Raw genomic sequence first — 25,856 nt, 5'->3', positions numbered from 1 at the left:
GGGATGTTAATTTTGCAGTCACAATGCCAGATTCTGCTACAGCAAATCCTCTCAGATTACATTTAATTAGCAGTTTCTTCTACCTGCACTTAAATTATATTACAAATGTGCCACTACTGAGCATACATTTCAGGGGTGCAAGACACACAGCTTATGAACAGCTCATGAGCACCACTGTGTGGCACATGGTAGAAAAGCAATGCTTGCAGCAGGACGCATCATGCTCTATAGCCAACAGATAGCAGCAAAGAGCTATACTGTGAGTGAATGATAGCTCTGTGACTTTGAATGACAAAATGAAAATACAGATTGACATGACGAACTAATGGGAGTCAATCATATGGCAGACTGATTGAAGTCACCTCTGTGGCAGACATCCAATTAATCCAAGAAAAGATGTCCTTGTTATCAGTATGTCATAATAACATCCTTTTTCCATCTCACCTCCTGGTATGAGCCAGCACATCTGACAGAATGGGTGGCACTGTAAAAGCGTTTTGCCAAGCCAATAAATAGATCTGTGTAAATGACCTTTGAGGCAGACAACTGCTGGGCTGTTTCGAGTGGTGCCTCTGACAGACCAGATTTAGCCTATCAAGGAAACCCATGAGATTCAAAATACTCTGGCTGTGCAATGAGCTCTATCCTGTCCTGACAAGTTTCCCGCTGCTAAAGAGTCCATTGTTTTCCTTCTATGACTTTACCATAGCTCCAGGGGAAGCATTCCACAAGCTCCACACCCCCTCCAACCACTCCACCCCCACCGCACACACACATGCACTCCACCCGCTCTTGTCTCACTCACGCACTTGCACACACACACACCAAGCACTTACTTCACACTTGTTATATGGGTGCGGTTTCTGCTGTGCAAGCAAGAGCACAAGGGATCAGGCACAGTGACAGCCAGTGTAAATATGCACTCTTGAGTCTTCAGCTCTCAGTTTGATAACTGATAAAAATACATTTGATTAAAAAGTAAGCTGCACAAGGCATTGTATAAAGAAAAAGTCTCTCCCTATATGCAGAACTCCCCTGTCTCAGTGTTTTAATACATGCCTCTACTCTCATGTCTGCATCACGAGTATATGAGATGACCCAGATCACTCAGAGAATGTAGATCATTCTGCCAGTCAGATCAATTATTCATAAAAGGACGACAAGGCATCCTTGCTTCTTCTTGATATGCTAGACACATGATCGAAATGGTTGCTTCTGAATAGACAAGATAATGTGCATCACTGAGTAGGTAAAAGCCATGACCATTAGTTTACCGAGATCAGGGGCAACACAGAAGTCACGCTTTCCTTCCATTCCTTTACTTTGTATTCGGCAGATAGGTGGTAATCTCTGTGAGGCACAACTACAAAACAGCCGCATTCTGGGCACGGAGTCAAGTTTTCAATATGTCCAACAGGGGGCTCTGTGTCATCATTTAAGTTGTACACTACCTTCAAATACTTTGAATGTGCAATTACATATCAAGGTCAACGACAACTTCTAGTAACAAACTGCTAGTTTTGAAAATAAAAGTGATTTTCAACTTATTTCAAAGGTGACTATTTTCAAATCAAGCTTTGATGTTCATACTTTGTTGTGGAGAGATGGGATATCTTTACAAGCTGTGTGCAGAGTCAATCAGACCAACAGCATTTATTGAGTAATTTGCTGAATTGCTTCAGGGGATTTGTGATTAAAAGGAAATTTAGGGAAAACTGTCCGTGAATTGAGTTCTTCCTCTGAATACAACAGATGGGGCCAATGCCATAGATGACTGATGAAAGTGTATGAGATACACGAAATGAAGGTAACAAATGTAGACAGACTAATAACTTTGTAAATTAAAAATAAGGTTATTTTAAAAAGGGTATTTGTTGTCTCTTTAGAACAAGAACACTATGCATGAAACTGGTTTTGTATGTGAAAGTCAACAAGTTAGGAAAGAATCATTGCTGAGCATCCACAAAATTGGGGAAACTATGAGAGACATGTATTGGGAAATGCAAGCAGACATTACCCAGCAAGCTACAGTCCGTTAGTCTTGAAATGTGCACCAGCTTACAACTTGACCTGGTGGTCCCACACTAAGCGGACTGTTTGCTTTGTAGATTTCACTTTGCCCAAGGAAATGCACTGGGTGAAGACATGAAAGGAAGAAGCTGAGATACACTGATCTAGCAGCTGAGTCTGAGCAGCAAGGCTGTGAAGTCAGGGTGCACCTTGTGAGAGTTGGGTGCTGTGCGTATGCTACAACCTCATTCATTACCAGTTTACTTGGAAGGTTGGGGATTTGTGGTTTGATAATGACTGCTACTTGGAATCCAGAGTATGGGAATCCATCTCCTACTGCTATCCTGTAAGAACTGGATAGTGAAATGGGGTCCTCTGCTCTTTTTAAGAGTGTAATACCGTATGACTGAATCTATCTATCCATCTAGATATGAGCATTACCAAAAATGCTTGTGCATTTTCCATCACAGCCATTATGCATGGAAGTTTCCATTTTTATTGTTTTTAGGACTAATTGTTTGTTTGCTTGTTTGTTTTTGTGTTTTTGTTCTGTTCTGTTTTGTTTTGTGGTGTGTTCTTTGAACACAGTAGAATATTAACATTGAATATGTCATGAAGTCAAAAGTAATTTATGTACACTTTTATTTTTCATTTTCTGTGTATACATAGGCCTACATTATGAGAATATATATATACACATACACAAACATATAGCTGTATATGCAACTAGATAGATAGATAGATAGATAGATAGATAGATAGATAGATAGATAGATAGATAGATAGATATGTGTATCTCTGTAAAATGGTGTTGTTACTGTATACAGCCATCACGTGGCATATACATTATTCGTAACGTATATTTTAGTTTGTTTGATTCAACATTTACTCTTGGTGCTTTGGTTTCTTCACGAAACGGCACAGTAATTGCTTGGGAAAAGCGGGTGGCTTGAGAGGCATTAATGAAGGGTCAAGAGAGAGAAAGACAGGTGCAGTTCAATCTTGTCATCACCAAGGTCAAACTGCGACTATTGTGCGCCACACTGATGCATAATACTTGTTATAAATCTGAATAATTTTCAGAGGCTTATATAGTAGGCTATCTTACTATGGAGGCAGAAAAGCGATGGCGAGCAAGGATTATGACTCAGTTTGTGCAACCATCATCTTGTCTGTGGGCTCTTCCTTGATGCCCCAGGAGCGCATCCTCACCCACCCACCCACCTCTCTACTCCTACACGCAGACACGCAAACGACAGCATTGGTTGATTACAGCTCCTCGACTTGAAATTGAAACCCACCCAGCCTCTTGTTGACAGACTGACATAACTAATTCCTCACGCAAGGGGCCGCTGTAGCACTGGATGGGGGGGCACCCTGCCCGAGTCTAGGTTCAAGACACTAGTCTGTGTGTGTGTGGTGTGTATCCAATCCAGAGAAAATCACCCGGAGACGGACTGAGACAGTTTTTGACCGTACCAATGTGTGTGGCCCATAAATCTATTACATTAGCCCCAGCGAAATCATCTCATGGACACAACACTATATCGAAAATGAGGGAATAATCGTAAGTTACAGCGAGGCTCGTTTGTAGCTGGCTAGCTAACGTTTTGTTGAACTGCGAGTGGAATCACAGCTGCTGGCTACGAAAATGTCGGGGAAAATAGAGAGCAAGCAAGGTAAGTGCCTGCCCGGCTAGACTCCACACTGCTCCACTTAGGGTTACTGTTATAACGGTGCCTCGTACACGGGACACAGATAGGCCAAATGTGGGGTTCATGGACTGTATTATTACGATTTGCAGCTCTCCATATGACGTTAGACTAATATATTAAATTCAAATAGTGCTCTAATTGGGCCGTAATGGATTGTCTTTTCCACGGCTTTCCAGTTAAACCCAAAGCGTAATCGTAATAGCTAGCTTGTGTTAGCTAACGTCACCCGTCGGAACAAACCGTTTTCGGGTTTTAAACCTTTTAAACCTCTGGCTGACCAAAGCTAGGAGGTCAACCTATGCGTTAACATTTACCAAGGCGTTAGTTTAGCCAGCTAGATCTTATAGCTAACTTATGAAATGGGTTTTATTTTATTTTTTTTCTCTCATTCAGTGCATAGTACTTCACCTACAAAACCTTTCACCATTGACATTAAGTCGTTAGCTTAGTAAATATGCCTTGGTTTGCTTGTTTAATAATATCAACCGGCGCTAACACTCAAGAATAAGCGGTGGCTTGTGAAATCTTTAAAGTCAGATAAATGAAGGAGCGTGCAGTGCTTGTTGTATTAGTCAACTTGCCGCCTCATAGCAGGCAAGCACAACGTTATCTGAGTGGGTTAGTGACGGTAGCTAGCAGCAGCTAAAGGTTAGCTTTGCCATAGCTAGCGTTAGCTGCGTTGTTACCTAGAGCGCTGGAGTTGTAATGCGTTCACGCCCAAGAAGCGTGTGTGTGTGTGTGTTGTGTGTGTGTTGATTTCCACATTGTGCACGTGGCATATTTGGTGTTGGTCTGTCAATTGTTGCGTCTTATGGCACGGCGCCGCTTATTTTGCATGCAGCAATAAAGACAGGTCAAGTGCTGCAGAATGCTTTTAGTACTGGAGCAAACCAAGGGTAGTCTGGGTATGCTTTTGGAAGGAAACTTTATCCCCGCCAGCTAGACTTGCATCCCACTCTACCAGCTGTCTCCCAGCCTCGCTCCACAGTCCTGGTCGGTGATGCCTGCAGTAAATGCACACACACAATTAGCTCCTAGCAGCAGGCGGGGAGGGAGTGTCGTCCACCACTAGCCAAGTCATTCTTCTCTACATAGGCGTAAAAGTTTCCAATGCCGTGTGTCTATGTGTGCCTTTCGTACAGATGGCTACATATGGTCATATTTGAATGAAAATGTAGGCTTTATGTTTTACAGTTCATAGTGATATTGGTTTATTGGCCATTTGAAAGTAGACGTGTTCATTTATCCCTTCAGTTTCTGCAAGTGAGTCTGGGCCCAGCCTATGTTTGTATTTATTGGGTCACTTGTTGGTCTGTTGTCTCTGCTCTGTTCCATTGCTCTCGTCTACATGTACCCATCGATCTCAGATATGTCCCTGAAGGACAGATACTCTATGTTGGATGCCAGTGAGCTGGAAAGAGGGGCGAGGTCAGGGCTTCATGGTAGCACTGAAAAACTGACCAACGCAGTGGGGCTGGATGTGTCTGCAGCAGGCTGGGCTTTGGAGTCAGCTTGTTAGTTTTTTTTTTCTTCACAGAGAGGTTAAGGCTTGAAGGAAAGAGAATGTGTTGTAAGGGGACTGGTTGTGTGTGTGTGTGTGTGTGTGTGTGTGTGTGTGTGTGTGTGTGTGTACCTTATGGAAACAGACAGTCTCACACCTTGAGAAGATAAATTCAGTTATTCCACAAGGGCAGAATGAAACACAAAATGATTTGGAGAAGGTGAAAACATTGGCTGGTTCATACCAGAAACAAGGGATTCATGGATCAGTGCTTAAATAAAGATGACTAAACTGCAACTGGGTGCACTGCTCTTACAATTTTACTGTCAAGATGTAGCAAGGAAACAGTTACTGTATTATATAGCAAGTAGCATGTATAGATATCAAGCCCCAGAAAGACACCCCCTGACACACCAAGCTGACCATAGCCAACTACCACCTGCACGTCGGTCATCAGCTGCGGTGTGTTCATGGACACATTTTAGTGGGACACAGGAGGTGGTCTGACTGGTACTTATCACTTGAAGTTGGGTCATTGTGCACCAAGCTTTATAGCCAGTGTTTGCTCAGAAGTTACTGGCTGTATCCATACCCTCCGTTGAGGTGACTTTAAATTCACTTCAGTGTCACCATTGTGACATGGGAACTCTGATGAACGCGGTCCTAATGTGGCCCTGAGATGTGATGCATGATGCTGGCTTTCCATGACGCTGGTGCCGGCTCACAGGCATTTTGAGATTTGCAAGTGGTGGTGTGTGGGATGGTGTGTGTGGCCTGTGAAACATGCCAAACTTAGTTTTCTCTTGCAAAAATACAGTATATAGACCTGACACAGCTTATTATAAAATTGATCAATGAACAGGACGATTCCAGGCAACATCAGCTGTGAACAGGAGATGGAGGAATGATTTCAGAACCTAATCAAGCATACTGAGAAGTATTTTTCAAATGCGTTGTGGTGGGAATACCAAAGCAGGAATACTACCAGTATCACTAAATATAAATGTGCCACCAGCATTGTCGTCCATGCTCAGTTGATGTACATGAATTCTATATGCAGTTGCCAAAGATTTGTTTGGATCTATACCAGTAATCAAACAATGAAGTATCAGTTTCGCTCTGATTCAGAATAATAACAAGTAGTACTACCTGATGGTAAATAGATTTCGTATCACGATACATAGGTCATGATACAAACTATATTGTGATATGCTACAGAACTCCGCAGAATTGACTGAAAATTTAAATATCAGGTTGTCTGCTGTGGCACAAATACTGTCAGTGTGTCACCTGTTTAAAAGTTTCCTGCGCACTCCACTGTGTGCAACTCACTCCAGTAGAGTGGAGAGGGTGGGTCTTGTGACTGTCGTAACTCCGACCCCCAGTCCCAAACACACATGCACACACCCACCCTACTCCATCACTGAAACGGCTCCAACAGTAACACATAAACAAATGCTGTGCCTGTGGTGGTGTTACCCAAAAGTTAACAACAGCAGGAAGCCAATCTCACATCCCAACGCTTTCCTTCCACAGTGAGAAAATTAACTGGGCGGAGGAAGATAGAGACTGTGGGCCTGTGTGTTTCTTTTGTCAGTTTATGTTAGTCCTGTTATCTTTGTGTCTGTCATTTGGACACTTGTCTGGCCTCTGATTAAAATGGACTCAGAAAACACCAGGCTGTCAGTGTATTTGGAATGGAGGATGAAAGAGGATCTGGATACTTCAACCAGAAGAAATTTCAGTAGCAGTGATGAGTCGACTTCTCACTTGTTCTGTGCAGGAGAGAACCCCCCCCCCCCCCCCCCACTTAAAATAATATTTTGGATATGAAAAATTAACAATTTTCTTCCACCAAAGGACACAATGGGAGGCAGTAGTGAGCAGTGAAAAACATTTTCTTATATTAAGTGGATTGGATATGTCCTGAACTGGGCCAATTAAACATATAAAACAGTATTGGACAAGATATGCATATGCATACAACGTATGAAACCAGCAGTTAAAATATTGCAAGATTTTAAATGCAATTATATGAATGAAAGTATGAGAAATAGCATAAATAGTAGAACAAATGAAGAAAAAAAATGTAAAACATACAGTGTGAATATGGATGAAACTCTGGCCACTTGTCAGGAAAACAAAAGGAATAAATATTTTGAAAAACAAAAATGGGAGATATAGGCTAAATCTTGACTGGCCTCATGGACCTTAGGCGAATGTCAATAAACATGTCATCCTGTGTTGAAAGACTTACAGCTATGCTGTCAAATATTTAAATAATATTGAAATGGAATGGTGTACAAACCACAATACATGAATTAATATGATGGTAATGGAGGGTTTTTTGTTTGTTTGTTTGTTTTTTTGTGGCTGAGCTCCTCCTCCAACCAAGCTGGTTTTGGGTTAGCCAGCCACTATGTTCATCACACAGGCTATGCAAATCATACATGATTTTGTGATGATGCAGTGTATACATGAGAAATGTTTTGAGAGAGTTTGTGTGTGTGCACGTGTGTGTGTGCTGAACCATGACCCCAGTATGAGAGTTCTGCACACCTGACACAGTCCAGGATTCCAGTACCCACTCATGGGATATGTGTGTTACAATACCTTGCCCCCTGAATAACATTCAGCCAAGGAAAAAAAAGAAAAAAGAGGAAGTCACTGGCCTGACTAACATGGACTGACAGCAATCAAGGCCACACATAGACCAACATTGGTGAAGTGGCGAATATCAGATTGCTGACAAAACATCCCCAATAGCCAAATTGGATGTGTGGGAGAAATTTGGTGCAAGTATAGAATAGCGTCGTCAGTGGCTGCTCTGCTTTGCCATACCGAAGTAAAACATGAGCCCTTCGTAAACGGAGTAAGGACCTGTATTTGATAGCGGTGTGGGATGGGATGCAGATCTTGAAATAGTGGGGCAGATCCAGAAATGATTTAAAAGAAATTGCGGGTGATGGGATGGGTATGGTAATAAGCTTTGTGGGTCCAGGTTGGGTATGGGTTTGAAAAACTCCACCTCTGCAAGACTTTGCTGAATTAAGATGTGTTCAAAACCGTGACTTCTGTTGCTGTTTGCATGAACATCATGCATAGGCGTTTGCCTTTATTAGTGAACATTATGTAAATGTGTACAAGGTGACACCAGAAGAAACACAGACACAAACATGTTTTGAGCCAAGAAGTAACCTCACTATTTTGGTAATACTTGTGTTAAGTATTGTGTACTTAGATCATCGGACCTTCCCAGCAAAATGCTCCTCACAGTGTCTTGTTGTGTGGTTGTGCAGTGAATGCTAATTCTGCTCGTTTGCCGTTGTTTCTTTCCTGCAGTGTTACCAGAAGTCATTTTCTGCTCAAGCAATTTGTCGCACAGCCAAGACAACACACAACGTGTAGCTAAGTTTTGAAAGTGTGCACATCAGCTCCTTTGTGAGCCTTTGCGAGCCATGTCAACTCAGAAACCTCCTGCTGCTGTGATGGACTGGGGCAGAAATAAATTCAGTTTGCTAGTTATAATGCTGTTATATTGACAATAAAGAAGTGGGTCAAAATCCTACAAGTATGCTTGTAATACCAACATCTGACACACTTTTTCCTACCTGGATGAAGTTGTTTTTCATTTTATAACATTGTTACAACACTGTAGGAGACAGGGAGTTGACAACAGTTGGTGTGGGTTTTATCCTTGTAATTCTGCAATAGCAAATGTTTTACGCCTTACTCACATCTGTTTTTGTTCCCCCTGTAAGACATGATTTGACACTAGCGTGTTGGCATGTCAGTGTTGGTAACAAAGTTGTGGCAGAAGCACAGTGTTATATAATTAGCCCAGAGACTGCTCTGTAACTGGACAGTCAATGATGGTAGCCAGCCACAGCGGAACAGATCCATCAGTCCCTTATTTTAGCCTCCCTGCCCCCAACATAGCTGTGTGCAAGCGTGTATCCATGTGTTTGCCTTTGAAAGAGTTAGACGTAATGCCAAGAGTTTACTCTTGAGCATTCCGAGAGTTAACACATAAGTGTAACTCATTTTGATGGCTTTGTGTTTGGTAAGTGGTTAGTGCATGGTTTAAGACTGTGCTGTCTCCATGTCTGTCATAAAAGTAGCAGGCCCACATACCTTATTTGCCAGCACTGTGAACAAGGACTAAAGTAGTTGTTGTGATTACAAGAGGGTTCCCTAGTAGATTAGGTTTACCCTCATTACTGATGAGTGATCCCACTGTTGTGCAGGGCAAGCTTTGGGTCTTGGTTTGACATGCTGCAATTTTGAGGTTTGATGGCAGCGAGCATTTCACCCTGCCTTACCCGCAGAATGAGAGGCTTGCTGTTCCCGTATAGGTTTTGCTGTGTTGTAATTAGTTTTGTGTGTGTTGTGTATGGGAGAGTAAAGAGGGAGGGAAAAGGGTTTAGTGGGAGAAAGAAAGAGGGTGGAGAGAGGTAGGGCACTGATGGGAATTGAGTCCCCGTGCAGAGAGAGGATTTGTGAGAAAGATGGATGGATCACATGTTGGATGACTTGACAGAGGATATTGATGAAAAATGAAGATCGGCAGTAGACTCTTTTCAACATGAATATTTTGAAGGCTTATTAGTATTATTGGGTTCCTCAGGCAACACTTTACAAGGGATTAAAAAGGCAGTTTGATTTTAAATTACTTTTTGCATTTTTTCAATCAGTATGATCCTTCGATCAAGGTATTTTTCATTCTTCTGCTTTCTTTTTTGCTCTTGAAACTTCTTCACTGATGTTTGGTCTCATCAGGCAATGCAACACTGGATTTCACCGCTGCATGTTGGCCTGCATGCCGTTGAGCCAGTCACCTGCCCCCCTGGTGGCCTGTTTCGTTCCTTGTAACTCTTCAGTACATCTTCAGTCCAAATAACTGCAGGTTGGACCCTCTCCAGGACTACTGGAGGCTGCTTAGACTGCCTTACTCAGAAGTGCTACTCAGGATTATGCGACTGTTGTTCCATCTTACGTTTGCAGGAAGAACTCCTCACTAAACACTTGGTGTGATCAGTATTGCGTGTTATTTTTAATTTATCTCATCTTCTTTAAAAGCTATTTATAGATATTTCCTCTTGCTTCTCTGTAATGTGGGTGAGTCAAGTGAGAATGATCATGTGGGCCAGTTACTTTGTGACTAACTCTCAGCAGTGCAACTGAGAGATAGCTATGAAAATGACCAGTCTGACCACCAAGTCATCAGTATACATAAACTGTAACCATCAGTAATAGCATTCAGCACATCGTGCACTAAGTGTAAACAGCTGTTGGACAGCACCTTGGACCAGTGGCTGTGTGGACTCAGGCTTCTTGGATGGGAAACATAGGCTGGAGGAGTCAGGCCTCCTCGGAGGATACAGACTCCTCTCTACAGGGGGATCTAGATGAGGACACAGGTAAATACAAAGAAACATCCACATCTCCTGATACAAGTAATCTCGCTTTTAATAATAGCGCCAAGCATTCTGTTTTCTTAATACTCTCCCATTCTGACAATGGTCCAGCATTACTGAGTAAACTGATTATGGGAAAGCAGGGTTGTCATTAACTATGCTCAGTATTTTTAATTTTAGCAAATGTTTGTCATGATGGAAATGCAATAAAATGGATATAGTCTTTGTAGATTTCCTGTAGTGTCTATGTAATTAAACCAGACCATTGGCACAAGTAAATTAGTCAGATGAACAGAGATGTAATCATCAGGAATGAGGCAGTATTCCATGTTTTATCTTTATCTGCCATCTTAAGACTTGGTTTTGTTCTGTAGTGTGACAGTCTAATTCAAGAACAAGTCAGAATACTAACTATTGTTAAATGGACTATTTTCTGCCATAATTTTTAGATTATACTTAAACATAGGGCAGTGTTTGACCTCCAGGTTTTCCTCAATAGATGTATTCAGAAGTTACATGATTTGCACACCAGGGCTTCTCTGTGTTGAATAAATGCATACTTGCATTGTTCTTTGAATGTGCACTTCTTTTTTAAAGACTGCTTTTGTAAGCCATTGCCAGTTTAGGAGCTTTTATGTAAAGTAAAATAGGCGCACTGGCAGAATGAAACGCAGGGGACATTCCTCGCTGTGCTTTTTGTGTCGTGTGGCTTTTTGTAAGGTGCTCATTTGCTCTGCTGAAGTCTTGGGTGGACCCAGCCAGAGGAGGCTGCTCTGCTCGGCCACAGCCTTCCCACACCGGCTGCCTGCCTTACTGCCTCCAAAGCTAGTTGACAATAGCCATAGCTGCTGTAATCCAGTGTCTTTTCAGGTGAGGATCCACCCGTATGTCCAGGAGCTTTGGTCTTGATCCAGGTTTTATAGGCCAAAAAATGCAGAATGTGCATTAGTTTAATCTCTGTGGCATTGTTGTTCAGGGTTACTCTTAAATCTAACCTGCTTGCCTTCCTTCACCATGGCAGCTGAGCTTGTTAGTTGACCCACGTGCTGGGGTTAACAGTGTTTGAGTTATTAATGTTTGCAGTGAGCTGCCTGCTTCCCCGTTAAGCTGTGTGAGCTGAGCCACCCTGGTGAGCCACTAGCACAGAGAGGCTCCATAATTAAGGTAGTTGAGTCCATCATTGTGTAATTACACTGTGCCGAGTGCCATAATACCTTGTTTTGAAAACATGCCGTCTGTGGTGTGCTTAGCCTAATAAATCTGTGCATTTAGGCCCAGCAGGCAGTGAGAGTCAGTGTTTGTGTGGGTGTGTGAATCTTATCTGTCTACCCTGACCAGCCCAGTCTCCTCAGCTGTGATGATGGACCCAATTAGGGGTGGGTAGAGTGAATAATGTGTGTTTCAAACGGGAGTGGCGTGGGGGGTATGAATGGTGCAAGATCTAATGTCCTAATCTAATGTCAGGAGAAAACGTCATAGTTTAGGCACCATTGACTATATCGGGTCTTCTGCAGTAAGATAGAAAATCACTCTCAAAAGCTTTAAAAAAAAAAAAAAAAAAAAAAAAAAAGGTCTTAGGTATTTTCTGATCTTGACCTCTGGTACAGATTTCAATTTCTCATCTCACAAAAGCAGAATCACTTGATGGCAATCCATGCAGCAATGTGGACAAAACTTTAAAAATTAAACAAGCTTGATAATGCAACTGTGTGAAGGGCACACAGAAAAGCTCTTGAATTTATGTGAGCGCGTTATGCCATATAAGATTTAAAGGAAAAGGCTTTATCCTGCACAAGGGAACAAATTCCACCATTTCTCGCATTCGCATTCTTTGTTTGGCCTTAAAACATTAGCATAAGCTATCCAAACTAATTTATAACATAGGTTGTAGCCAGCCTTTCATTTACCTTCTGTCTTTGATAAAGAAACAATTTTGTGTGGAAAACTATCATTAGGTCTCAGTAAATTACATTTCAGTAAATTACATTTACTGGTGCTCTTCTTAATTTTATTGTGTTTATAACTAGAAGCTGAAGTTGAAGAATCACTCAATCAAATCTGAAGTGTGTATCTGTTCACTTCAGTATTAAGCTACACATTACTACGGGACAAATACTGTAACATAGTGGTTATCAGTTGTTCCAGGTCTAAATGAGGGCTGTGGGTCCTAAGGAACAGCCTTTAGAACCACTGATGAGAGGTGATGTTAGTCCTCCTTAGTGATGCTATACCCATAGTTCTCTTTTGAACTCTTTCCAATTACTGGCAATATTTTTGTCAAACATGAAGAAGCAGAATCTTTGTACTATCCTTGGCTAGCTTCTGATATTATGTAGGAGTGAAAGTGAACTTACTCATTTCATTACATGATAGATTAATTCACCTGCTCAGCGTACATTGCATGTGAAAGCACATAGTGCACAATACCCAGAATGTCATGAGGTATACACTGACTTTCACTACTATGAATTTACTTAAACAGATATTACATTTTCAAAGGTTTCATTCACTCTGTAAGCCCTAAGGCTCAAAGCAGATTTTCTGCACAAATCTGATTTTATTTGGTTTGACTGCTCACATTATTTTTGACAGTCATCCATATCTGAATGTACCTTTGTCCTAAGTGACGTGCATGTACAGATAAACAACAAAAGTTACTAGCAGCTGCATATCCTTTAAGACTGTTGCATTGTGGAGTGGACACAGTAAGTACGGGACCATGTTTGTAATAGTTTTAGGCATTTTGTATGTGGGGTAGTTGTGTGTCAGCACGTGATCTGTTCACTTACCGAAATCATGTCACTGTAGGGACACTGTTGGGAGGGATTGTTTGTAAGAAAATATTGTATATGGCATTATTTACATAATCTAGGTTTCTTATTTTTCCCAGTTAATTGTGTAGATTTTGAAAAGCATTGTATTTTATGTCTGCATCTGCCAGTGGGCCATCACAATAAGAGTAGCCATAAGAATATGTTAATCCTACTACAGGACAGACTTGATGGACTCTTTAACTGGGTGGAAAAAATATGTGCATGTATCCATATCGCCATTGGCAGTTGGCCAAAAGAGTTGGAAAATATTGGCATTTCGTATATTGGTTTACTTAAAAGTTTGGCTTGCTCAGTTAAGCACCAGGCTAGTTATCCAAAGTCACAGGCTCCAATTCTGGAAATTCAGACAGGAGAGAATATTCCCTCCCGGTCAATGATAATATGCCTCCTCTAGTTTTGTTTCAGGGGAGGTATTTCCACAAATCCTAATTCAGTATGCAGCCAAGATGTTTCTTCACTCGCTGCTGGAGTCACTGCCCTTCATGTCTAATGAAATGGATGTAGAGTGATAATCTGTCCCATGAAGAATGACATTTTTTCCTGCTCACACTGCACTAAAAACATCGGATCTGTGTCACACAGAGGGGGGTAAAAAATCAGAATTAGAATGCTTTCAACTGTGCTGTGAATGTAGTCTTTGTCACCATGCTGAGAAATTTGGTATTTTTTATGCCATCACGTTGGCTCGTGTGATCAGCTGATGTACAGACTGTAATGTAGAATGAAAATCAATTTCCCTAGTTCACCTCACTGCTTCTTGAAGCCCCTCTCTGCTTCTAGCTAAAGCAGGGCAGAGTGAAACACACTTACCTTTGGAGGTATAAAGATTTATTCATTGCATTGGTGCATTGATCACAAATTCTGTAGATTCAATTGCATTGATCTGCTAGAAGAAATAAATAGAATGAATTGCCCAGATGTAGGCCTAATTTGCTATGAAATGCTTTGAATCCATTCATTCACAATTATTTAAAAAAACTGATTGGTGGATGAGTGCTATTAATTGCAGTTTTTCCAGAATTAATAGTCTTACATTATTGCACATGTTCATTTAATGGACATAAAATTTTGCCTGATAGCACTGAACCAAAATTTTGAAACATGGTTTACAAACTTGGATCAAGCTGAACTGTTTCAAAAAAGAAAACTTGCTCTTAAACTCTTGCTCTTCATTATCATTTCCATTGAAGAAACAGCGGGCACTGTTGTGCCTGTGTGCATGTGTACGCATCCAGAGCAGAGTTAATTTTGTCAGTGAAAATCATGAGGAAATATTTTTGTTACTGACCAATTTTACCATGACAATGACATGACTATAACAACAACATGTTGATCTTAAAATTAAAAAATGATGGTGCAGTCCTGTGGTTCCCAAATCAGTCGACAATGCCCCCCTGTTCTGCAGGTTTTTGTTCTAGCTCTACTCTTGCAAACCTGACCCAATTAAGGCCCATGCACCTTCATGCATGCCCTGTTCAGGTAGATCTGTTTCAACCAATCAACATGAAGCCCTCAAAGGAATCCAGTTATGAAAGAGTAGAGCTGAAACAAAAACCTGCAGGGCCGGGGGCTTTGAGGACTGGTTTGGGAACCACTGGTGTAGTCAATTTTCTCTCCCTCACAAAAACTATGAGGCATAAAAAAAACCCCAATGCATTAAAATACTCTAAACTGAAATGGCAAAAAGAGTAAAGTGAGCAGCAGAGAGAGAGGCAGAACTAGCAGTCTTAGTGACTGAACAGCATGTCAAGGATCTGAAAGGTTGGCAGAATGTGGATGTCCAGACCTTTAGAAAAGGGTTTTTATGGTTACTTGTGTGTGCATGTGCATGTGTTTCACATCACTCGGTGCCTGGGGTGCCATGGCTGGGTTGGGGAGATGGCATACAATGAAGGGGATGTCCCAGAGCCAGTGCCAGTTTCCGATGCCAGTCTAAATCAGGAATGGAGAGACAAGCTGACACAGCCTGCAAATAAGTCACCATTGTTGTTGTCATGGCAAATGTGTGCGTGTTTGTGTGTGTGTGTTTGTGTGTACATTATGAATCCATGGTTTGACATCTCCTCATCATACCCAAACAGTATGGCATGCCCACACGCCACATACACTTACACATACACACAAACAATCTATTCCATCAGCTACTTTGGCAGAGCCTCTGGTCCTATAGGCGGAGCATGGTCTTTCAGTTTGTGTGCGCCTGCCTTCACTTGACCCATTTCCTCTTGGACGTTCCTCCTCTTTTCCACCCTGAATTACAGAATATGTGTTTAAAAATAGAATTCAGACATGTAACACTGTGGCTTTATGAGGTTTTGAGGAAATTGTAAAATATTTAGCCAGGATGAGTCAAGTTGGCTCCTGGAATTGGCAAATTTTGGTTGGGGGAGGGTCAAATAAAAAGCAATCCTCCGGAGACTACACAAAGTAATGGCTGCTGTTGAAATAGCTTCCCAATTAAAACAAATTAAAGAATATTCAACAGTAGGTCATGATGCAGGCTGTGTTTGTACCTTTAGACTTTCTCAAATCATGAACTCTTTTTTTTCCATCACAGTCTTCACACACAAAATTAAAAAATTCTCACACAACTTGGTGCTATCAAACAAACTTAGGTGTGGTACAAATATCTGAAAAAAAAAAGTACTAATTCTGTCTTGATCTGTGTATAATTTAAAAAGGCAGTAAAATTGTAATTGTATTAATGTTAATGAGCTATGATTTTTTTGTGTGTGGGTGTGTTACAGTCTTATAACTTTCTTATATGCATATGATTTTAGATGACATATGATTGGAGAACATAGTTGAAGGTTCCACATCTATTGGGCAACTATATAGTATTATTTTGTTGGTTTGCTTGTTTGTGGAGTTCTTGGGAGGAAATGACAGTTTTTCTGGTAAAGAACCACCTGCACTTCCACCTGGGGCACTACAGGATGCAGCACTGTTTGCTGTGATGTCATCATGCCACAGTCTGAGTTCTCCCTCAGCTTTACTGTGGCAGGATGAATGCTCTGAGTCACTCTATAGTATCACTTGGGGGTATTTTGGAGTGCTTGCTGTAATTTTTCTGCAACCACCTGTGTAGGAGTATTTTAACCTAGATTTTATCTAGCAGCAATGACATTTGAATTGCATTGCCCAATTTAGCATGTGTACTGTGTAATATGCAGCTTCTGTAATTAATATCAGGGTATATTTCAACATGATTAAGACATCAGAGATTGATGGGGGTTCTCTCTTATTAGGTATGATGAGTAAATAAAAAAGAACTTAACCTAATTTAGATTTTATGCCTTTAATCTTTTGTGTTCAGTTTAAGCATGCAGCATTTGTGGATGCTTAAGGGTAATTTGCTGGCACAAAGAGACTCCACTCAAGTAGATGGCAGTTCATAAATACCCCGACACATTGAAAAATGCAAAGTTCTCTATTCTGAAATACATGTAAGAACTGGATATAGAAGTTAATCCATGCAAATGGATGTTTTTGTGAACATACTAAAAATATATAATTTAAAAATGCTCATTTTTATCTGTGATATTTAAATGCAGTCATTCAGATGGTTTTACACATTTCCAAATGAGTGTAATTTTTCTTTTCTTCTCAGACAGTGTGTTACAGGCGCAATGTAATATGCATTTATTTGTGCAATGTGTGGTAAACATGTGGTGTACATATATTTCTACATCATGTGCCATTTGTTTTTGTCTTCTTTTTATACTGTTGGATTACCCTAGGGCCTCCCCAGATAATTAACAGCCCACCAGGTAAATTTTTGTTTTGGATTTGTTTTAGGTGCCATGGTGCATGAAGTTGCCGATATAGTTTTCAAACAGTCCAAAATGTAAGACTGCTAAGCGCCAGTAGTGTGTTAGTGAATGGTGTATGAATGCAAAAATAAGTCATTGCATCTATGATGCTGCATGTTTGCTTTTGAGTCTCAGTGTGTTAGTGCTGACACAGACTGAATGCAGACACAGAGAACATAATCAGATGAGGGTATAACAAAAAGCTCATGTTGCAATGCTATTAGCTTATACAAGAGTGTTCCTTTGCTCATTAAATTAAATGCCACACCCTCAACCCCCTCATCGCTTCCAAAATACATTGACAGCACATAGCAAACTCTTTAATGTGTGTATGTACTGCTATGTAAAATGTTGTTAAATTAAATTAAAATGTAGTGTAGATGTGCCAAAAAAAAAAAAAGTCACAACACACAATACAGAGCTCAAAAGAAACAGATCAATGTTTGGTATGTGCACTGTAGCAATGTGATTACAGGAAGTTTGGAATGAAAACAAAATAAAGAATATATTACAGTACATGTTAAGGGGAAATTGAAACTGGAAAAGATCCAAAAATAGCAAACCAGAAAGCAGTTTTTAGGAAAATTTAAAATCACATTGAGAGAGCCTATATACCTTACATTGAGCCCATGTACAATATGTTGTTATGCTAATTTTATAGAAGCAGGGGAACAGAATTAAAATGTAAGGTGTTTAGTTTGGCCCACTGGTCTCTTCCTGAGGTTAATTGATTAGATATATTTTGGATGTGTCCGTCAATCCTCTCCTATGCCTTTGCTACGCACAGAATGTCAAGAGGATGACAAGTAGCCCGCTGTGCACACAAGAACAGCTTTGTATACCACTCCAACATGGGGAGAGTGGTACCACTCCTCACTGCTTGAGGCCATTTACTCACAAGAACACTGTTGCTTATGCTTCTCTGTCTCTATCTCTGTCTTGTACTCAGGCAGTGAAGTGATTGGTCCTCTTGTGGCTGTTTGTCTGTTGTGTGTAGCATCAGTCTCCTATCTCAAGAGCTTTATAGTGCCTGTTTGCTTCTCACTCTTGCCAAACAGCTGCCGTTGACTAAGAACGCTGAATTCATCGCCATAGATCAGAGGGTTTTTAGCTGTCTCTGTGTCTCTGTTCTGTAGCTGCTTGATGTTAGAGATACTGACAGTCTGGGTATTTATAGCACTTTGTGATTCTTTAGCCTATTGGTTTCACCCCAGGTGAACCTGCAGCTTGCCAGGCTGCCTGCTCTCAGCAAAGCACAGTCTGCTGAAAACGCTCAGCTAGGAAGGCATACGTTTTAAATGGAATGCTTAAAAAATGCCCTGAACTACCATAGCTTGTAGGTCACTTGGAGGATCAGACTGCTGTTAGCGTGTTTGTGTTGGGTGCTTGTGTGGCACAGCGAGCTTCTTTATCTTGCCTGTGTTTCTGTCTGGATATGTGGGTGTTTGCACTGTGCTGTGAGCCTGGCCTGTCTAGGTGAGTTTGTAGTGGAGCTGCATGAGTCCAAACAGCTCTGGATTGTGAAGATTGTCTAGAAAACAGGGAGCGGCTCTGAAGGAGGGAGACAAGGGACAGGAAACTGTGCCACTGGCCTCGGCGTCAGGGGGGAAGGAACAGGAGGGGTACCCAGGGTGGTGTGTGTGTGCGCGCGCGATTTCCCATTCCCAGCCCTCCACCTCACATATGCCTGGTAACAGCGTTAAACATGACTATGCAACACTGAAAGGTCTGTAGCTTCATTCATTGCTGTGGAGTTCAAGTGCTCATGCTAACCTCTTTCTAGAGGATTCATCGTCCTCCACTTTATTTTTCCTCAAAGGAACACTTAAATCTGATGCAAGACTTAGAAGTGTAACATTTTACACTTTTTATGTGTACAGTTACACTTTTTCATTTGAAGCATTAAGTTGACATTCTTATCTCATGACCCAAAACAATAATGCAACACAAGTGCAAAACAAGTGCAACGGTATAGCTGGATTCAGCTCCTAGATGATAACATTACACGCTACCAACAAGTCCAAGGATTGCAGCCAGTGTCTTTATAACACTTAAGAACATGGAGTCATTAGACAACAAAAATTTAAAAAAAAACTGCAAGATATAGCAAAGGAGGTAAGAATCATAAAGGTTACGAGAGAGGTGAACAGACTAAAATCATATTTGAGAGAGTAGAAAAATAAGATAAGGTATAGGTGATTTGATTCAACAGATGAAGAGTGATATAAGGTAGTATTGTGTTGTCATTACAGACAGTACAGACAGTTTGCAGTCTTGTTGTTCTTCAGGTTATGTAAATGCATCCCCCACAGGTTTTAAATACTACATCTTCACAATCAAAACGTGCAACCCATTGCAGTGCATGTTATTACTTCTCGAAGTTTTCGATTTAAAATCGCAATTGTATGTCAGACCTCCTCCCACAATAGTTCAGTCGATGGGGAACTACCTGTTTTCTAGGTTCCTCCAAAGCCAAAACTAGCTAATGTTACCACATGTTAAGTAGCAGCAAAGTGCATGCTGACATGTTGAGCTCACTGATCTTACTATTAATCATCTTTATCATGTGTGACTGTTGCCTCATATTCATGTAACACATCACTGACTCATCAGTGACCCATCGTTCGTCTCCACAGCTTAACCAGAGCCTGATTTGCAGTTACCCACATACTGAAATAGGGTGCGAGTTGAGACAAATCCATATACACATACATCTCTCTCTCGTTCTTTCCCTGTAAGTGTAACCACCCAGTGACACCCTAATAAACAGCTAGAACCATCTTAGCAACTAGGGTTACAGGGTTAAAGCAAAGAAATATCTTGATGCAAATGTTTCATCCAGGCCAGGCTAAGGTCTGCTATTCTGTAGTGATAAACACTTGATTTTCAAAGGATAAAAGCTCCCTGTCTACATGTATTCTGTTGCAAGTTGACCAGGTCAAGTTCTCTTTTCAATCTTTGAAATAAAATAGATAAGCTATTCATGCTTTTATAACAGGGATTAACTTTACAGGCCACATGGTGCCGTCAGCACCAAATAGAAGATTGTGGCCAAGAGGAAGAAAACACAGATTGCCACAATAATACAGCTTTGATGTGTGTCGGAGAAGAGGGATAGTTTTCTGCTCTGTCAACTGATTGTCCTATCAGTAAGTTTTGATATAAATTCAAATTTTTGATCTTGATAGTAAGTTTTTGCTTCATTTCATTTAATTTCAATCATTAACTTGTCACACATTAGATGACAAGCTCCATTGCCAGTGTTTTCCACACATGACCTGAAAAAAGTTTCCTTTTACCTTGGGGCAGGTATAATTATTTGTCTTATTTCCCAGGGGATTTTCATTTTTAGGAAAAAAGCTTTTATTTTGCTTTCTTTCATGTATTCTGAAACCGTGATACCCCTAAAACTGTAGAGTTTTTATATTTATGGTCATTTATGAGCAATGGACGTTAAACGCTGCTATGTGAGAAGTGGCAACAGTAGATATTAAGCAGATAATTTAAAATAAACCACAGGAAAGTTTATCTCAGAAGACTGGAGTTCTAAAAGTAAATTAGCACTAATTGTCACTGCACTGGAACACAGTGTGTACCAATCAACAAAAAGCAGACAAGCATGCCTTACCTGTGGTTTAAGTTCCATATATCATGGGTTTTTGTTGCACAGTGATTAATTATCACTGATGAAATTGAATCAACCTTCTGTGCCATGTACCAAATCCAGTCACACTGGTTAGTGGGAGCAATCCTGGTCATTGCATTCATATTCAGCTTTTTCACTGCTGGACATATCAATGCATGTCTGACACACAAAAAGTGTCGCATTGCTGTCTAACACTTTATGACAAGGACGTGAAGAAGTCTGAAGCATCCTGTAGAAATTTACGTGCGCTCCCAATGGGACGCTCTGATTGGATAGATACAACGAAAGCAAAGTTCCTTGCAGCAACATTAAATCAAACCAAGTGCAGAGACAAATTGTTCTGTGCAAAGTGTGCATCAACAAAGCTCTTAACATCGATAGTTATCCAGGAGAATATCCTGCATTATTAAACACAAGAAAATATAGTTGATAAAATGGAGCCACTCAGAAAGACGTCAGTAACCCACTATCGGGCCAACACCCGCGGAAAATCTTGCATTACCTTAGAGCTTATAATAGAGTGATCTTTTTTGTCATTATACTCAGGTACAATGAGATTTCACATAACCTCTGATTGTAGTTAAAAAAAAAACCTGCAGTGTTGGAAATTATTTCTTGATTTCTTTATTCTTTAGATGCTTTCATTTACCTGTGTGTTGACCATGCTGTCTTTGTGAGTAGTGTACTGATCTTATGTTATTTAGTCTTATGGAATCCATATGGTAGAAATCTGTATGGATGGAAGAACTGAACATGCTTTAATCCACACGAATGGTGGCATGTTCAGAGCAGGTGGTGCCATTTCTCACCAGGGACACATGCAGTGCAAGCTCCATGTCCAAGCCTGATATTCAGATTGTATGACCGTTCCATTTCCACTCGATTACTCAGTCTGAAATTGCCACTGTGTTAGGTGATTTCTGTATGCAGAGGGTTTGAATGCGTGAACCACTAGCGACCGATGTGTTCACCCACTACGATGCAGTTTTCAGTCCACACAGCAGCTGCTTTTGCCGGTTTACAGTGCTATGTCAAATCAGTCTAACTTAGCAACTTTAGCTACCTACAAAAATGTCAGTCAGACTTGACACTTTGTGCCGTTTATACCAAGTCAGTTTGTTGGTGAAAGGATTATAACAAATGCAAGAGCTTTATATTTCCAAGAAGCCAATGAGAAACATTTAGATTAACAATCCAGTGAAGTCGGCCTAATTCTAGCGCTTTTCCAGGAAGTTAGTTTCCAGTGGGGCTAGTTGATAAATAACATACTTTTACTAAACCCCATTATTTTTAGATTTGATTTTTTTGAAGTAACGTCGATAACAGTGTGTTGATAATCCCTTTTCTCCTGTTAGCTAATATGCTTTGTTCTTTGGCTATTGCTTCAGCTTGACAGGAATACATTCCTGTTTCATATTGTCAAAAGAAAGCACATACCTTTTTGGTTGCTTTTCTAGTTGAGTTTGTAACGTTCTCTGCCTCTCTGTTACAGTGTCAAACGTGTGTGTGTGTGTGTGTGTGTGTGTGTTATAGTCGGGGCATCAGAAGCATACTACTCATGGTATTGAGTATAGCATAATAGGAGCAGACTGTGGACGTGTCTTCTCTTTGTTATTCTGATTGTTGGAAAACAGGGCCTGTGGCATCCTCTCAGCTGCCTTGCCTTGTGGATGAATAGTTTTGAGAGACTCTTTGTGTCCTCATTTGTGTCAGTCTGGAAGTGGATGCCTATGCACATGCTTGTGTATTGTATGTACGTATGTGTGTTGTACACAGTACAATTGAGTGACCTAGACCTCAGGGCTCCCTCTGTGGCCCTCAATACTATTCCACTGAGCTGGTGTGCCAAGTGCTCCCATTAACTAGCCACTCCCATGCGCACTATCAGACCTCGACCCATATTGAATCCACCAAGAGCTACAACTGCTGCCAGAGGATGAGGATACTTTGAATATTCATAATCCCCTAAAGGTCACTCATAGCCCATAAACAAGGCAGTGGTGTCTGATTCAGAGCTGGACTTGAAGATTGTGACAGCAAAAATGCTAGGCTGCATTGAGGATCACTAATAAATCACTATGAATTTAGCTGCAATTACACATTGAAATAGTTGCAGTAAAGCCATGACTGTTGTTAACCAACATCAGTTCATTAAATTTCTTCACATAACTTTTCAAGCATTTTCTTTATAGCCCAGTGTAATGATGCTTTACTGAAGTAGTGTAATGATGACAGAGATGTCAAAATGTGAACTCGTGTCTCAAAATGTGAACCATCTACAGATAAATATGGAACATACAGATGCAATTACTGTAAAATATATCACATAGGGCATGAAGCATGAGGAGCAAAACGCCCAGTGACAGTATTATACTGTTTGATTTCCTCATACTACTCTCGCTGTAACACTCCAGTGGTAGAGTTCCACTATTTTATTTTTATCACATATTTTTTTAAATGTTAGATATTCTCCTGTATGTTGACAATCCAATGATTTTTCTATTTATTTATTCATTCATTCATTTATACCTTGGATTGCTTAAAACATTCTTCCTTCTTCTTTTAGTTTGCCCACATATTAACCAGAATGTACTTTTTCTTTTTTCTTTATTTTACATTTGTTTATGGGATTTTTGCTCTAAGCAATATAAGTACTCACTGTCAAACTTTTTCTAGTTTTTGAGGAAATTCACGCTTGTAGATTGTATTCAGCCTTATTGTTAAACAGTGGTTGTTAGGGTGTTAGGTTACTAGGTGGTGGCTATGTGATGACTTGTGGTTGTTAGTTTCTTATTGGGTCATTGCTTGGCAATTACTTGCGGTTCACGATGGTAGATGATTTCTAGGTAGATAGATAGATAGATAGATAGATATTGTCATTGCATATTGCTAGTGTTTGCTATGGTGATGATTACTAGTGATAGTAGTCATTCACTTTTAGTGATCACTAAGTATGAAGAAAGCACAAGAGTATGTTGTTTCTGATGCAGGCACATTAATATAACAATAGTGTGTGTATCAACATCAAGCATACCAGAAAGCTAGATTTCCTGGAGAAAATGTGTGGGCTAACTGTTAGCTCAGTACCAGTTGGAGCACCACTTTTAGTAGCAGTATTTAACAGAAGCAGTAGTAGCTAGGCATGGAGAGGCATAGAGAAATACAGATGGCAGAAAGTATGGTGTTAACTCTGGACAGAGGAGTTTTGTTGGCTGTATAGTTAAACAGAGGAGGCATTGAGGCAGGAGACTTGTAAATGTTTATGCCTCTACACAATACACAGGCGTAATGGTCCCACCCTCTTCCTCAACACCAGCTTGCAAGCTACTGGCATACATTTGACACAGAATGGAAACCTAGTTATTCAAAATGAAATTTCATTAATCTGATACTGACCATCAGTACTGGCATCATTTTTGTAAATATCACAACCTGAAAACACGACTCTCTAGTCCAGTTTGTTAGCATACATTTATTCAGCAAATTGAGTTCAACTGTTTGATTTTCAGAATTGGTTGTCAAAGGGTTGTTTTTTTTTGTTTTTTTTTTTTATGAAATCCTTTGATGTGATATTAACAGATCTGACAATTTCAATTTTAGCTTTGGGATTGCAGGCCTACATGACTACAGTCGATTTGCGATTCATTGTTTGTCAATCACGATGTCTCAACATCTCATTTATTAAATCCCTGACACATGAAGCTGGCCAAGTAGACTGTTGGCCATTGGCCCTCATTGGGACATGTATGGCCAATGATCACCCCTAGTGCCTTGCATAGTGCCTATGCAATGTGGTATACCATTGTAACTTGTCAGCAGTTGGTGCAATTAAGCATGGTTGAATCATCGGCCAGGACCATAAAGCAAGAGAGCTTTCTCATTGGTTGTTCAGCCCAAGCAAATGCTTTTTTGAAAGACCGTTGCCACCTTCTGTTAGCGCATTCTGACACCGAGTTTTTTCCTCTCGTGCTTGCTTAGAATGTGCCTGCCTGATGGCTGTCAGCTGTAGTTTTTGCGGCTTGTTCGAGGACAACTTTTAGCAAGCAATGTTAGGTGACATGGGATGATGCATACTGATCTGACCATTGACCTCAGTTGCCAAAAGTTTTTTTAAGTCATCGTGTGTCCCAGATGGCCAGACCTTGGTCCTCTGTTTGTTTCTGTACTGTAGGCCATCCGTTTGCTGCTGAACTCTAGTTGACCGATGTTGCTGTACTTTGATAATTTGTTAAAGCATCAAAATATAGAGCAGTGTGAATGAGTGCCGCAGTAGTACATTATCAATACGGTCCACTCACTAGATGTACTTTGAACTGCAGTGTTTAATCTGCAGCTGTTGAAGTGTTTTAGGTGTTTTTTTTCTTTAATACCTCTCTTGATTCAATTGGTTCTTGTTCCCCTTTTGATGACTTATGAATACTTTGATCATCATGGACAATTTTAGTTGCTGATAACAGTTTGGAGTTGTGTCTTTACAGAAGAGCGTATTTAGATATGAACTACTTTTATCACAGGGGGTGATCTCTGACTCATAGTGGTAATGATGTGTAATTCTTAGAGCTGGAGTTCCCCTGTAGAGACACATTCTCCATCATGATCCGGTCCAGTGCATCATCACTGTCATTTGCTTTGAGAGCACGTAGCGCCAGTGTTCTTTAGGACAAATACAGTTTCTTTTCCCCCTCTTGCTGTTGGTCAATCACTTTCTCATCTCTCTCTCTCACACATAGGTTGAACACACATGACCAAACACGTTCTCACCGGTCATTGTTATGGATCCGGTTTGCAGTTTTGTATTATGGATCTGTGTTATGGATTGTCGGTGTTCTGTGTCCTCGCTCTGTTAGCCATGGTTGAACAGGCCTTCTATTTCCATGCAACCCAGCATGCAGTGTACTTCCATCACCACACTGATATTTAC

At 40.6% G+C, this 25,856-nt stretch overlaps 1 protein-coding gene across 11 annotated transcripts in view; it reads left to right on the top strand.

Annotated features, from left to right (window-relative positions):
* The first annotated feature begins 3,363 nt into the window (after positions 1-3,363).
* rapgef1b (Rap guanine nucleotide exchange factor (GEF) 1b) overlaps positions 3,364-25,856 on the top strand; it is a 57,105-nt gene continuing 34,612 nt past the window's right edge. For 6 of the 11 annotated variants that reach the window (XM_030064713.1, XM_030064712.1, XM_030064711.1 and 3 more), the window contains exon 1: positions 3,365-3,689. In XM_030064713.1, the coding sequence (XP_029920573.1) occupies positions 3,662-3,689 (28 nt within the window). In that variant the 5' untranslated portion in view covers positions 3,365-3,661. Of the gene's footprint in view, positions 3,690-25,856 lie in introns of all 11 variants that reach the window. The other 5 variants (XM_030064718.1, XM_030064717.1, XM_030064716.1 and 2 more) reach the window with 2 other exon arrangements.

This window comes from Myripristis murdjan, chromosome 12 (assembly GCF_902150065.1).
Source record: "Myripristis murdjan chromosome 12, fMyrMur1.1, whole genome shotgun sequence".
Taxonomy (NCBI): Eukaryota; Metazoa; Chordata; class Actinopteri; order Holocentriformes; family Holocentridae; genus Myripristis; species Myripristis murdjan.
The sequence above is the reverse complement of the archived record's forward strand: the minus strand, read 5'-3'. Positions and strand labels throughout refer to the sequence as shown.